Source organism: Myripristis murdjan, chromosome 12 (genome assembly GCF_902150065.1).
Source record: "Myripristis murdjan chromosome 12, fMyrMur1.1, whole genome shotgun sequence".
NCBI classification, from domain to species: Eukaryota; Metazoa; Chordata; class Actinopteri; order Holocentriformes; family Holocentridae; genus Myripristis; species Myripristis murdjan.
In genome coordinates this window covers 13,855,137-13,868,427 of record NC_043991.1, presented here as the reverse complement: position 1 = coordinate 13,868,427, position 13,291 = coordinate 13,855,137, and the positions used below count along the sequence as shown (strand labels likewise).

The window sequence follows — 13,291 nt, the reverse complement described above, 5'->3', positions numbered from 1 at the left end:
CTTACCTCTCTGTTGCAAATTTTGGGAGTGCTGCACCAGCACTGTGCTAATAGTTCAGCAGAGGTCAAAGGCTCAAAATCACCTCACATGAGTTATTCAGATCTTCCATGGTGCTGTTGTTAATAATTAAGCACATCTAATGGTGTGTTCAGAGCCCTCAAAAAAGTTATTATTTATTGGAAAAGTTTATTGTTGTGGTGTGGGAAAGGTTTGTTGTAGTGATTCAGATGAGGAAAAGGTCAGGGTTAAGGTCAGGGAACATTATGTAATGTTTTGCCAGAGGACAATCTCAGACTTCTGTTGGTTGTACTTTTAGCTGTTTCTAAAAACAAATGACCCTAACACGATAACTCAACCCTGACACAACTCTTAGAAAGGCTGCTTCATTAATTTCTGAAATTATAAGGATGTCTAGCTTATAGGCTGTTTGGTCAAGAGTGTGGCACAAACTTAGCTTGTTTTCTAGCCTAGTGCAATTATTAAAATAGTGTTCAATTATGTTTGGACAATAACAATACTACTAAATCTATAATGTTAATTTACCTTACATCGGCGCTGTCACACTGTCCGCTTTGGGTGGAGATAAAAGGCAGGTGGATCAGGAGGCAGCAGGGAGAAGTAGGCTATTTCTCCAGGGAGGGCACCGGACACAGTGGGTTACCCAGCTGCTCATATATGAATCTCCGCAGGCTTCTATGTTTTTTTCGGCATCATCTTTGTTATTTTTATGCATTCAGTGTGACATATTTTAGGCCATTTTCGTCGTGGCGAATGCTAAAGGAGTCGGGCTTTAATTTGCGGTTGCCCTCGTTCGCCCTCCGTCCCATATGAAGCTGCACGTCAAACCAGACTTTACAGACAAGCCCCCAAGGTGTGTCTGAAGTTCGTGCCTGAAAGTGCTTCATCTTCTGGCAGTCTGCCTCGGTTATGGCTTGGCGGTGGGAAGATTTGTCACGTCCTTCTCGGCGGAGTTTCTTTACCACACCGGCGAAAACACTGTTGCTGGTGGTGAATTCAGCATCCTTTAACAGACACCAAGCACCTCCTCCGACCACTCATCCAGGCTCAGGGCACCCAGCAAATCAAAATTCACCACAAAGTCTGGCATTTTGTTTGCAAAAGTCTTGAAACAAATGTAACCTAACGAGGAAGTTGAGCGCAAAGTAGTTGGTTGCTAGGCAACGCTATGTCCGTTTACACTGGCGCAGGGATATGTTGTGCTGCGGTCTGCCAGCGGGTTACACTGATTTTACAACGGCATGGAACGCGGCTCAGCCAATCACATTTAAGGATGGGAAGCACCCGTTTTATAAACAACGGATAAAACGCACACACAGCATAAAAATGCCCAAGTTATTTTGGTTATAGCTTATTCAGAATAATAAATCTATCATAGGCTATTAAGTAAAGCAGAAATGGTCCCAGTTATTTTTGTTACTGTGGGTTGGCTTGCTGACATGACAGTGAGGGGATGGATGAAGAAGGAGGAGGAGGACTAGCGTTGCTTTGGGAGCGGGGCCGGACGGCTGAGCTCACCGGTAAACTGGCACTCGCACTCGTAGCATCCAAATCAAGTGGTGGAATGGCCGCAGGAGTTTCCTCCTGCTCAACACGGTGTCGTTTGGTGAAAAAGCCAAGTAAGCTGCTCTGTTTCGCCATAATAAACTCCGTCTCCGACTCTCTTTTTTCTCTTTACCTGTACACATTTCTTTCTTCCTGAGTCTGGGTGGGACCGTTTGCGCGCAAACTAACTCATTAATTTCATTGGATCACATGCTGATGACGCAGCCTGGGGGCGGGCACTCACGTATGATAGAAAGTTGCTGATTGCCTGAGAAGCTAGCTTCACATGAACTCTGCTAAGCCTGGCAATAGGATGAACATTTTAATCCCGAAAACATATTGTTCTGATTGGGTGGGCCTGACTCAAAATGGGTGGGCCCAGGCCCACCCGGGCCAATTGCTGGCGCCGCCTATGCGGTAGAACAACCCGTGCCGGCACCCCTCTGGCCGCTAGCGGCGCCCCTCCAGCAGATGGCGCCCTTAGCATTTGCCTATACTGCTTATGACATGGGCCGGCCCTGGATCCTGCACAGGTTTGGAGGTTTTCCAAACCTATGCAGTTGGTGTCATTTGTACCAATGAAGCTCATTGGCATTAAACACTTGTGACTGACTGTTATCAACATGTGCAGCTATTTTGTCTCCAAAGATGACGGCACCATACTGAATTGGACAATGAATGATGCTTTTTGAATGTTTTTTTTTTTTCTCTTGGGGTAATTGTTTCTATGAAACTGTTACCCTGACTGAATGGATGTTGCTGAAACAGAACAGCAGAAGATGTTAATCAAAAGTGCATGACCTACATGTTTAACAGATACCATACGCCTTCATAACGAGAAATACCACTCATTTATAGATTCATGCATGTAAATCCTATTGTGCAGGAGAAGTCATTACAGAATATGCGACTGTCGCTATATCTCCCAATCTGACATCAGACAAATAAAATCTGAAGCCTTACTCTATTGACCATAAATAGGAGATGAATTTTGTTTCTTTTTTCCATCTAATATAGAAGTTGTCATTTCATAACAACAGAGTATGGTATACCGTCGGCCTTATAAAATGTGGCTGCTCTCCCCTGCCAGACATTTTTGCTCTTTCCAAATCCATTTTCTGTTGTCTAAATGTTTTGTTTTTTTTTCCCTTTCAGTTTGCAAGAAGCTTCCAGCAGGAACACTGATGGGACAGTTAAAAATCCTATGATTCAAACAAAAACATGAATACGGCCAATGCACCTTGATTCACCACAGTCATTGCACAGTCATTTCTGTACCTCATATAGCAACAATTTTACTTAGATACTAATACTTTAAACTTTAGACAATTAACTGAAACCAAGCTCCTGGTGTGATCTTTCTATCTCTACGTCTCTTTGTGTGTGTGTGTGTGTGTGTGTGTGTGTGTGTGTCTGTGTATGTGTCACTTCCTGTCTTTGCATCTGTGCACGTCCATAACACATGCGTGTGTTTGTTTGTGTACGAGAGCAGATTATGTGTGTATGCACATGCATGTGCTCATGTGCGCATGGGCACGTTTTATTGTACTTTCAATCCCACAGTTACATAAAGGCCTAATTGTTTTTATAGCAAGTCTTGGGCGGGTTTGAACACAGAAGCCAGATTACGGTAAGGATTTCAACCCAACAGGATTAACTCTAGATTTAAGCACCTTATTTAGTTCCAGGCAATGAAAATCAGCCATAATCTTGTCTGTGGAGTGTGTATATAAAGGCTTCTGCGGACATGAGACCCAACCTGGTGGATAACCTCATACGAGAAATTCATCACTGTTGCTACTTTGACTCAAAACACACATACAGGTAAGCTGCTGGAATTTCACTTTTATGGAAGAAACGAAGCAAAATCTAGTCCTGAGTTCAGAACTTTCACTAAAAAGATTCAATAATAACCAACAAACATGTAATTGGTGGTTTCTGCTGTGCTTGGCGCAGGGTTAGGCACGATAACAAAATGCATAAAGGGCTGAGCAATGTAAGTGGAAGTGGAACTGTGGAGGAGGACTTGATCGTGAAACTAACTAGACTGCGAACAGCTTTGTGTTGCCATATGTGGGTGTAGCTTTTTCTACATGATATCATCCCGTCCTCAAGTCCAGGAAATGAAATTTAGCTGAACAGAATTTGTTTGCTCCAGTATAATCAGTGACATAAAGAGCGTTCACCAACAAATGTCATTACACAGCCTATATATTCACTGTGCATTTATAAAGTAGCCTACTTCTGAAGGTCTTTATCTTAAACTTTTGGGAATGTAAACAATCTACTCTTTCAGTTTTAAGTCGTTACAATACCCAGTCATAAGTGTTGTTGCATCCTGAGGTATTTTAGAGTGAGATATTGAGACAAACAGTAATTATCTATTGTATCTAACATGCAGAATATCACATAGATAAATCAATCCCTTCCTCTGTCTGTTTAATTCAGTATTGTTTTTTTTGTTGTTGTTTTTTTACCTGTATGTACCTGTGAATTCAGGGATCTTCAGCCTGGGACACAAACTTGGTTAATTTTGTTGAAACAATCTGTCTGTATGTAGTAAAAAGGTCTTTGGTTTTATAGTAATTAACAACGGTGCTGTGTGTGTTCATTATAGAATGGGATTCTCTAAGGTGGCCCTGCTGGTGGTCCTTCTGTCCTGCGTAGAGCGCTGTCTGTCTGCCTCCTGTGTCGTTGACAGCTTCACTGTCAAGCAGGACTTCGACCCCAAGAGGGTGAGAGAACCTCTATCTCTCTTTTCTTTTTCTGTCTCAAACACACAGAAAAGCCTTGCACTTTGGACAAAGTTCAAAACGGGTTGTGACTTTTTGCTTTGCTCCTTGTTATCCATTGCAGTATGCAGGAAAGTGGTATGCCCTGCAGAAGAAGGACCCAGAGGGCCTGTTCCTGCAGGACAACATCTCAGCTGAGTACACCATTGATGATGATGGCACCATGACCGCCTCCTCCAAAGGACGTGTCACTCTGTTTGGGTAAGTGTGAGGACCAGCTAATCATTTTTTTTTCCGCCTTAACAAGTGAAAACAAGATAAGCTACATGCCAATATTTTCCCAAAATCTGCAGTCTTGAAGGAGGAAGTATTTTTTGCAAACAAACTTCAGAGTATGCATTTTAAAAAAAAGCAAAACCACCAGCCTTCGAATCACCTCACTGTTGGCGCAAAAGATTGGTTTAAACATAAAGGGCCCTTTGACTCGCTAAGATTAAGGAAGGTGTTTAATTACCTGGGTCAGAAGTCAAGGAAGGTGGTCAGCTTGTGCTTGTGCTCCACCTAAAGATTTAAGAAAACGCCAAGCATTTTCCAGAAGCAAATTCTGCCCAGCATTAACCACAGGCTGGGTTTTCCCTGGCTTATTGAGGATTAGGTAATATTGTAGGTCCCAAAGTGGGGTTTTACTGAGGAATGTGGGATTGTGGAGCACTTTTATGTGCAAACAAATAATTAGAGCCCATTTAGGGTCTGGTAGTTAGATGAAATGACCAAAAAAAAAAAAAAAAAAAAAAGACAGTTAACTTAACAGTTTATTAACTTAACTTAACAGTTTATTTTTTTTACACATTACTTTTAACATGTTATTGTACCTCATCTTACACACGTTAACATACATGTTTGCATCTTCATCGTCCAGCTTCTGGGTTGTGTGTGCTGACATGGCCGCCCAGTACTCCGTTCCTGACCCCACAACCCCTGGCAAGATGTTCATGAACTACCAGGGACTGGCCAGCTACCTGTCCAGTGGAGGTAAACTCCACACACACATAATAAACACATTTAAACACATGTGCACATAGAAATAAATGCAGACACAAAGAACTGGACACATGCAAAGAAGCAGAATCACACACTGGTCTATGCAATTAAAAAAAATCTCAAGATGTCCAGTTGTACTAGCTGTTAATTACTATTTTATCTGTTTTATCAGATTTGTTTTAATATAAACTAAGCATCATCAAAAATAAGAATCTATCGCTTAATGAAGTCTTGAGAATCTAAATTAAGGTGGAATAAGAATGAATGAAAAAATGAAAGAAGAAAATGAAATGAGACAAAGAAATAATTCAGTACATCATGCACACATGTGAACCCTGTGCACATTTCTCCGCACACTTCATCTCAACCTCTCCCTCTCTCTACACCCAGGCGACAACTACTGGGTGATCGACACCGACTACGACAACTACGCCATCACCTATGCCTGCCGCACCCTGCGGGACGATGGGAGCTGCGAGGACGGCTACGCCCTCGTCTTCTCCAGGAACCCCCGCGGCCTGCCCCCCGCCATCCAGCGTGCCGTCCGCCAGAAGCAGGAGGAGATCTGCATGGCTGGACAGTTCCAACCTGTCTTGCAGTCTGGAGCCTGCTAGACACACACACACACACACAGAAAAAAAAAATTACAGAGGAGAGCAGGGGAGTGTGGAGCTCAGAAAGCCTGCTGGTGGCTTGAAATCAAGAGGGAGGAGGAGAGACTGCATGTGTATGTGAAGGAGAAAATGTGTGTATGTATACAGGATGTGAGAGGAATAAAGTGGAGTGAATGGAAGACAGACAGAGGAGAGTGTGAAGAGAAAAAGGGGAGGTAGGGAAAAGTGAAAGAGCTGTGCAAGCTGTGTGAATTTGAGAGATTCAGATATAGGAGAGGTTGCATCAGGGCGAGAGGAGGGAAAAGAGTCAGTTTCTTCTTTTCCTTTTCCACTTTCTCCTCCATCATTCATCCATCCATTGTTTGTCTCAGGGGCATGTTGCTGTTGTGTTGTTTTCAGTGCAAAATAGTGAAAAATCAAATAAAATGTCTTTTTTTCTAAACAAATACCAGTGGAGGTTCGCCTTTCACACTGCATGTATTTTTTATTTATTGGTGGGGAATTGCATAGAAAGACAAACAGAACGTGTAATTACAAAGCAAAGCATAATCTTAAACACACACACACACACACACATACACACACACACACAAACAAACAATCTACTGAGGTAGCCTGGGCTTGACTACATGTTGCACTTTGGCCATGTAAGTGCCTGTGATCCCTCCTGGTTCTGCAGAGCCTATGAGGAAAACCAACACAATGGACGCTCCCCGGTAATAGGCTTACTGGTGGTCTGATGTTTGGAGACCTTAGTCCTCTTACGCTAACTCAGCTGTTAGGCCACTTAGCACAGTCCAGGGGTCAAGGATTGCATTAGGGCTTCCTGAAGCTACGTCTTGTTCAGACGGCAGAAATGCTCCGCCTGTATGTTTCTCTCCGCAGCTGGTGAATGCCCCAGTCTGTGTTTTATTCTGCTGTTATCGGTTTATGAACGCTTTAGAATTAGGTTATATATTAGCTTGTGAACACTTTATGAGTGATTAATACGCTGTTATAACATATTAAACAGAATTAGAGAGAATCAACTCAATGAACGATGGCTGCCTGATGAAGGAACAAGAGAAAGTAAACTAAGCAGCTCGCAAGATCGAAGATTCTGAGAACAGATGCAGTGCAGCAGCAGGTTGATCTTGCCAAATAATGAGCCTGCATCCATGTATGAAAACTATGATACTACTTGTTCATAACTGTTTATTAATGATTTATACAGTGTTTACAGCCTAATAAATAATATAATTATAAACCATTTGTAAACCCTTTATACAGGTAGTCCTATTGTAAAGTGGTACCCTATTATTTAAAGGTGGTATTGAAAATATTAACATGTTCAAACATCACCAATTTCACAAATATGAAGAGTCACATGTAAAACTGTTCACATCAAGGTGATGAACAGCAACACAGCTGATTACTGCTTACAGTCACTGCTCACCACTGTGATGGATAGCCTATTGCTATAACCAGACTAAACTTTACTAACATGTGATGACCGCTGTTGCTCGGTGTCGACCAGCTCACTGAAGAAAAACAAACTCACTCGACACACCCAGTACCCACTGGCTGCTGTTACTGTTGTATTATTGTCATTCCTACTACTACTACAACTACTACCACTACTACTACTACTGTTATGACCATTGCTACTGCTCCTCCAACAAATACAACCTCTACTAAGAATAACTTTCATAATAATAATAATAATGATATAATGTGTCATAATTGGTAATATGCTGTATTTGTATATGATATAACAGTAACATTTTATGTAACAGTTATGCAAGTATTAATGCTGCATTTTTGTTTTACTACTGAAATGATGGTCTGTTTTTAGATTTGTTATTATATTGGGCTATACTGATTTTATGAAAATGTATTGTGCTATGAATTTGTATTTATTTGCTTTCTTCTTCACTTTCTACAGACCATCCTTTGCTTCTACCATTATTGATGCTACAAATTGTACCAATGAACCCACCCTGCGACCAAAGCCCACAAAGTCCCTTTTTCTCTCTCCTCCTTTCTCAAGAAAAATAAATGTTTTATTCTAAATTTATGCACAAAATGGAGCTTCTCAAAATATTCACACACCTTTAATTTGATATTGTCTGGAGAAGTGTAGCCTAGATGGCTTGTGACGACACATGGGAAAGTGTGTGAAAAGAGCACAAGGGATCAGGGATTACACAAACAGGTTATGGCTCTGTTTGGCAGGACAGTGTGCAGAGGGCATGAGACTAAAGGCACAGTTAGTCTGCCTGAAAACTAGCTTAGCTCAGATGGGATCAGCTCTTTGCTGAGACCATCTGTAATTGCCAGTTAACAGCGGCTAACAGTTTTCCAAACCATTGCATGATCAAACCTTCATGGCAAATGTCTTCTATCATCTGTCATTAAATTAAGTTTTAGAAGAATGGAAACTAAGATTATAATGGAACGATTCGAGGGAAAAGGGCAAAATGAGGAATTAAATTTTGAGATTATAGTTATAGTTTCTTCTTTGCAGACCTTGTCAAGCTGGAGTCCAAATATTCCTACATAAAGATGCCTCAGGTAAGAATATATACGGATTTATCTGATACATCCTGTATTAATACATTAAATCATGAGGAGTCATGCATTAGTTATTCCAAAGGAGTTCAAAGTGGGAGTCGCCAGACAGTTTCAGAGGAGGCCCAGAGACAAAGGATACTAAGAAAAATCATCAGAAACCTCTCATAACCTAAAATTTTATTAGTTATCAGAAGGAGTCACAATATCCTAAATATTCAGATAGTTATGGGTAATTTTACAAATCTTCAGCCCTTTTCAAGCATGAGGGATCAAATAGCTGCCACATGATCCCATCGGCATCCAAGAGCTGAACTGAGTTAAGGGGGAGGGCCTTTTTCTAAGCTTTGCCCAAGAGGAGGCCCACCGTCCCAGACTTAGAAAACCCCTGTATTAGGCATTAATTAAAATGAAGTAAGTAGCTGTGTTCCCTTAGCATAAAATGCAACCCCAAATGCATACACACTTGTCCAAGGTAAAAAGCACTTCACTGGTGTAGAAGAAACAGAAGAAGACGACAACAAGCAGGAAAAAAAGCTCTGCAGCATGTTGGACTATTCCTCATTATGCCTTATTATCTGTCTACTTCATGCAGCTTTGCATCAGGACTGGCTGCACTTCTTTTGTTCTAAAGGACAGAAAAATATAGCAATAAAAATAAAGACTGACCAGTGTCCAGTTGTCTGTCAAATGCTTTGCCTATATCTGTCCACTAGAGTGCAGCCAAACTACACTGAACACATTATTTGAGATGGTTTTTATGATTCACCTGCATGAATGATGATCATTTCTGCTTCAATTCCATACCAGTAGAATGTCAAAACTAACAAAATCAAACAATGAGTCACTCTATTTTCCTGGTTACATTAGCAACAGATGCAGCTGCAGAGTTGAGATTTGGAGTCGAGCTTGATGAGGAACCAGCCTCTAAGATTATAAACAACTATAACAGCCAACTCTCTCTTTGGCCAGTTCAGTGCACGAGTGACGACGGTATACCAGTCACAGTAGCTAACTCAAGATTGGACACAGTTTTCCTTCAGTGGGGGGAAGCAATGTCATCTCTGTTTTCAATGTCTGTGGTTTAACGCAGTGCCACTGAAATGATGCTTTCACCATGGCAACAGGTGTTATTTTCATGACAGCTGAAGTTTGAAGTTCATTGTTGGGATTCAGAGGAAGAAGCTAGATGGTTGTATTCATGCAGTATAAAACACACACAGCTAATGATGGATGGATTGAGCTGTTATAACATGTTCCTCTAGCAAAAAGTTATTAAAGCATAAATATTCCTTTCTGAGTGGAGAGATTAAGCTGTTGCTCACTGGTAGATGTCTGGATTCCCACATGGCAGGAGTCGGTTGAGATGACAGTACATATGGTACAGTTGCACGCTGACACTCTTTTGAAAATGTCTTTTAGTGCCAGAGCTATTCTTCAACATGTTATTAGCCAAATAAATCAGTGAAGGACAGGGGAGAAGAGCACTAACAGATAACTAACAGATTCTTTGATCAGAGGGCAAGGAGAAGGGGGTCTGTCCATTGTTGAAGTGCTTGTTTCGCAGAAGTTTCACAGTATATGGACCGTGCCAATATACTTTATAGCTCACTGTTATTTTTCGTCTTTGAAAAGGATTTTTTGACTGTTGTGATCTGATCCTGTGAAGGTTACTGTGCTGTGCTTGCCTGAGACATTACCACACGAGTTAATCCTCTGATCCCTCTGTCTCCCGCTCGTCTCCGTCGCTGCCTGTCATTTGTTTGTTTGTTTTTGTGTGCAAGAGTGAAAGAAAGAGGAGGTGATTGTGTATGGACTGTAATTACTGTCATGTTGAACAATAAGAGGAAATATGAAGACTTGACGACCAGGGATGGGCTTCTTTCCTAGAACTCCATGCCACAGAACTTAACACAAACTGTGCATGTGTATCTTCAGCCAAGATTGCAGCATTTAATATTCCTTTTTAAAGTGAGGGTCACACACACAAAGTTAGCAAATAGATTTTCTGTATAATACTAATTGAATGAAAGACACGTAAGAAGCACTCTAAAAATGCTATAACTTCATTTCCTTAATTATTTTTGAACCCTGAACCCCTTTCTCATCATCAGTGAGAAAAACAGGTTGAAGTATGAATTTGTTATCTAGTGGCAGCTGTTGTATATAAATGTAAATTATTTATTGATTTCGATAATGATTATCATTTCTAAGGAGGGCTTAAAGTGAAATTATATAATAACAATTTATGAAAGATCTCTAAATATTTCTGAAACTGCATGAAGACACCAGCATTAAACTTAAATGTGACACGGATTAAGCTTTGGTAGGACAATTCTTCACACTTTGCTAAACAAGGCTTTAGTTCTGTTGTAGTTGAGGAAAGATTATGTAGATTATCTTGATTGTGTCACTTGGTTTATACAAAATAAGCAGTTTTGGCATTCAGTAATTTAAATTTCCACTTTCATCCACGAGCTACCCTGTTCATCATGAAGAGCTCAGCTATTTTTTATTTTTCCAGGCAAAAAGATGAGACATTCCCCAGAATTGCTTTATTGATAGTTTGGCATGTTATTTTTGAATAAATGCCACATGACAAAAATAATCATACAGTTGATTTTATTAAAAAAAAAAAAAAGCTGACTGACATGAATGTGGGCCTAAATTGCTTTCAGGCCCTGTTACTTCTCTGTGCAGTTTGGCAACAGTTGTGGCAATTTTGTTCATCTGAAGGAGCTGCAAACATTTCTCTTTTCATTTTCATTTTAAATTCGGCACACATTGGGAAAGACAAGAAAGAAATTGTTTTATGGTGATATAGAGAGGATAAAAACATTGATGTGGCCTTAGATGCTCACTGCTGACCCATACAAACTATCAGAGACGTAACGTGTGTGTGACAGAATGAATTACCTAAAAATAATGGAGATGCTGCTGTGGTATAAATGCTTTAATACTGGTTTTAAGCCCTTGTTAGGTCTTCAGATCATCAGAAACCTTTAGAGTGTTTGTATAGACATTTTTTTAAAAATTATTTTTATGAAACTTTTCTGCCTTGCTTCAGGGGGGGGGCATCTAAAATAATCAGGACCCACAGCGCTTAGAAGGGTTGGTGCATTATCTAGATTTCTGAGTTAAGTTGGAGTGCCTTTTCGAGCACTTTTTGATCAGAGGGTAATTTATGTTTGAGTAGTTTAGCAGTGTGTGACCCCAGTAATTCAAAACTCTTGTACTTCCAACCCATTCTCATTCCCAGGGCGTCAAATACCGCTGCTTGGTCACACCCCTCTGCGTCTGATACCGAATCCAGAGTTACCCATTTACAAGCCAAAGGCATACTCTGGCATGAGATGTGGGGGATGGTGACGTAGTATGAAGAGCGACAAAGTCCACCAAGGCAGGTGGTCAGGATGGATGGACCTTCATGCACCAGACCCAAGTTCGATATCCCGTTTCCAGTGAGACCTTTCATGTGTGACCAAGACCGTGTCCGGTTTCCATTTTGCTACCTGAACCTAACCTCTCCCTAACCTTAACCAAGTGGATTTTATGCCTGAACTTAACCTTTCCCTAACCTTAACCAAGTATTTTTTTTTTTTTTTTTTTTTTTGCATAAACTTAACCTTTCTCTAACCTTAACCAAGTGTTTTTGTCCTAAACATAACCATGTGACACTGACATTTGATGAAAACAAGAAAGCCTGATACATCTCATCGTGATGCCAAAGGATGCCTTTAGCTTTGGTATCAGACATAAAAGGGGCATAACTAAGCTACGATATTTGATGACCTGGGAATGAAAATGTGTTGCAGCGTACTTCAGTCTTCTTGGGCATGCTACAATGCAGCCCAGTCGCATGGAACTGTGAAAATGAAAATGTAATCTATAGAGCCCTGAACATGAACATGAATTTTCCATTTGTTTGTTGTGAGCACAACTTTCTAAGTAATGTATTTCAGTTGGAAGTGTGTTTCGTATGTGTACCATGTACCATGAGGCAGCAGAGCAAGAAGGTCTGCATTAGGGGACTGGACCGGTGGGATACTGGGATGGAAGATGGGTCAATCAACACGACTTTGACTCAGCAGACTGAACTTTGAGCCCCGTTGTAAGTGAAACCATGCTAACCCTTTTCCTAACCAAAACCCTAACCTTAACCATGACCCTCTCCTAACCTTAACCAAGTTGTTTTGTTGGCTAAAGCTATGTTCATGGACACAAATATTCATGTGCATGGACAAGAATTAGATTTGTGTCCAACTGACCATATAAAAATGGACAATTCATGCTCAAGGGCACAAATGTATAGATTAAATTCTGTCACTGTGCTGTATGACCTGCTGTGAGGCTGTGTTGTACATGGACACCTAAAACAGACTTTCAGGGAAAGTAGTGGCAGCTCTGAGTAGACACAGATGGGCTGTGCTGCCATCGGTATGCACTATGCATTTGTCTCTTGGACACATTTTTATGAATTTGTAACATCCATCCATGCAGATGCCTGATGAAATGAGCAGCCTATTTTGATGATGGCACAAAGAGATATCTTTATTCTTTTGCAGACAATGGTATAATTACTTAACAAGCTCAACGTTTTGTCTTTAATCCAAGTATTTTGGATGATTTTTGGTCAGTTTCTCTTTTTGTGGAAATAAAGTAAAACATAGTTTATATTCATGGATATTTTGTTAAGTCTGAGTAATGCTGTTATGCTTTTGGATATTACTTCTTAAAATGGCATTGGCAGGTGACATAAGAAACAAGATTAAGACATGTAATGGACTGAAG

At 40.6% G+C, this 13,291-nt stretch overlaps 1 protein-coding gene across 1 annotated transcript; it reads left to right on the top strand.

The window, feature by feature from the left end:
• The first annotated feature begins 3,253 nt into the window (after positions 1-3,253).
• Positions 3,254-5,963, top strand: LOC115369470 (purpurin-like). The gene is made up of 5 exons (XM_030066086.1): positions 3,254-3,387; positions 4,181-4,298; positions 4,420-4,556; positions 5,215-5,327; positions 5,727-5,963. Exons 1-5 carry the CDS (start codon positions 3,311-3,313, stop codon positions 5,948-5,950), a joined length of 669 nt encoding a protein of 222 aa, XP_029921946.1. The 5' UTR covers positions 3,254-3,310; the 3' UTR covers positions 5,951-5,963.
• The last annotated feature ends 7,328 nt before the right edge of the window (positions 5,964-13,291 follow it).